At 48.6% G+C, this 2,477-nt stretch overlaps 1 protein-coding gene across 1 annotated transcript; it reads right to left on the reverse strand.

Moving 5' to 3' along the window:
• Positions 1 to 212: 212 nt before the first annotated feature.
• LOC131019822 (uncharacterized) lies at positions 213 to 1,086 on the reverse strand. Its single transcript, XM_057948434.1, has one exon. The coding sequence runs from the start codon at positions 966 to 968 to the stop codon at positions 285 to 287; it is 684 nt and encodes a 227-aa protein (XP_057804417.1). The 5' UTR covers positions 969 to 1,086; the 3' UTR covers positions 213 to 284.
• Positions 1,087 to 2,477: the final 1,391 nt, after the last annotated feature.

Here is a 2,477-nt window from a genome sequence, read left to right on the forward strand (position 1 = left end):
CCTAACAAATTAATTTTAGTGGATCATTTTATCCACTTTATACACATCTTTAAATATTTTCTTAGAATTCGTATCATCTCCTCCACACCACACTTATCGTGGACAGAGGGAGTATATAAAAAGAAAATAACGAATAAGTTAGTATAAATACATGAATAAGTCATTTGTATATAATGTATGTAATAACTGTTCATACCTATGTTGGAATTATAAAAATGGCGAAAATTTCATCGTACTAATTGATCAATATGTTAGTCGTGCAATAGAAACAGCTTATTTGTAAATTAAACAGCAACTCTAGAGAGAGAAGCAACAAAATCAAGCTCATAGAGCCCCCACACAATGGCCGCCGACGAGAGCGCCACCGGCAGCGGCCCAAACAGCCACAACAAGAGCGGCAGCGCCATACACAGCACCCTATTCCCCGCCACCGCCATGGCGAATCCCCTCTCCACCACCGCCTCCGTGTAGCCTCCCCCCGCCGCGAACTCCCCGATGGCGTTGATGAGGAAGTTGGCGTCCACCAGAAAGCCCACCGCCAGGGAGCTGCAGAGGAAGCTGGCGAGCAGGAATATCGACGCCGACGCGTACTTGAGCACGACGATCCGCGGCGACTGCGAGCCGAAGACGCCGGCGCCGAGCATGCCGGCGGCGCCGAGGGCGTTGTTGGTGAGGGCGGCGAGGCAGAGGGTGACGATGACGGTGACGGTGGCGGTGAGGATGGCGAACATGAGGGTGTTGCGGAGGCTCTGGACGGCGAGCATGCCCTTCTTGTCGTCGCCCTGGTGGAGCTCCCGCAGCCAGGCGCGGCGCTTGAGGATGTTGAGGCCGATGGTGGTTTGCGACGGCTTGGTTTTGAGCTTGTGCCATAGATAAGCGTGGTAGCCCATGGTTAGGAAGAGGCTCATCGGCACTATTATGCTCTCCATGTACACGATGCTTCCCATCTCTCTCTCGATTATGCTCATCGACTTCGATATCTCCTAAATTTGTATGTGTTGTCGCTATTGGATTTGGGCGTAGGATTTCCACTCAAGTATAGGAGTGGATTTCTTTGTCACTTATCATATTCAATAAAGCAAGCATGCATGCTGCTGAAATAAAAATTTTATTGAAAAGAAAGAAAGAAAAGTTGTTACAAAACCGGTGTAACGAAAAGCAGTACAGCAAGGGACCAATGTAAGGCGCAACACGACCTAACGAAAAACCAAAAAACAAAACCACAGTTCAGGGGGACGGGAAATTCGCCGCCACAGATTACGGCCAAACCAAAACCCATCGGCGAGTCGTCCCCCTAAGCCGGAAGAAACACAGCTCAAGCACAAAAGAGCCAACAACAAAACCCGAGGGGGCAGCACTGGCCATCCAGAGAAATCTGCAGTGGCCGGACCAAGCCGAGCGGGCAGCACAGGATGCCCACCGAACGCATCATGAATCTTCCCTGCTCTGGTCACCTCCGGAACCACTGGAGACGCCGCATCAGCGCAAACGGGAAAAAGCGCAGATCTGCCAAAAACCAACAACCGACGGAAGAGGAAACCGAAACAGCAAAAAAGAGCAAACAAACACAGAAAAGGAAAAAGAGGGGACAGCACCACAAAACGAGCCCCAGCCCATCGAGGGAAGACCCAACCAAACAAGACAAACTGGCCACCAAACAAACTTCAGTACAGGTTGAACTCCAGAGGGGCACAACCTCAAAACAAGCACCAACCAAACCCAGGAGCAAAAGATCCAACCATCACAGATGAAGGGAAGAACAAAAGCAAGGGACATCACAGCGAGAAGACCAAACAAGACGATCAGACCCAGTTCTCCGCTAGCAGTGAATCTCCTAAAGCAATTACTTTTATAATCAATTCTCAAACTTATTAAGCTTATGCTCAAAAAGTGCTTTTCAAGGTCAAGATCACGGGATGAAACCATTGGTGGTAACCCAAGTTTTCCCGCGTGATTTCCCATGCTCATAATGAGGGATCCATCAGAGGAGCAAAGACCAGCAGCAAACTCCAATACCAACCAGAGAAGATATTAAGCTTATCGCAGTGAAGACACTCCTGCTAGCATCTACCGGACAAATCACGACAAGCAAGGACCGCCAAGTGTGACTACCCAAACTTTGGAAACCTTCCCAACACCCGGACAGCAGGACCAAAAGAACCAGATTAACAACCCAAACAAACACAAACCAGTGCCCCAAGGAGACCAAGCTGGACCAAAGAAGTAAGAGAGGCAAGAAAGTGCGAAAGGGAGAAGTCATCACACCAGACAGGCAGAATCACTAACAAACAAACGAAACAAACAAAACGCAAGCAAGAAAAGGGGAGAGGAACACCCAAGAAAGAAGAACACCCAAGAAAAGGGGAGAGGAACACCCAAGAAACAAGCATGCATGCATGTACACTAGATTTGAGTGGGATAGTGCAATTTGTTGCACGGACCATTTACTTGTAAAGAATAGGCTCGATACATTAAAA

This window comes from Salvia miltiorrhiza, chromosome 4 (assembly GCF_028751815.1).
Source record: "Salvia miltiorrhiza cultivar Shanhuang (shh) chromosome 4, IMPLAD_Smil_shh, whole genome shotgun sequence".
Classification (NCBI taxonomy): domain Eukaryota; kingdom Viridiplantae; phylum Streptophyta; class Magnoliopsida; order Lamiales; family Lamiaceae; genus Salvia; species Salvia miltiorrhiza.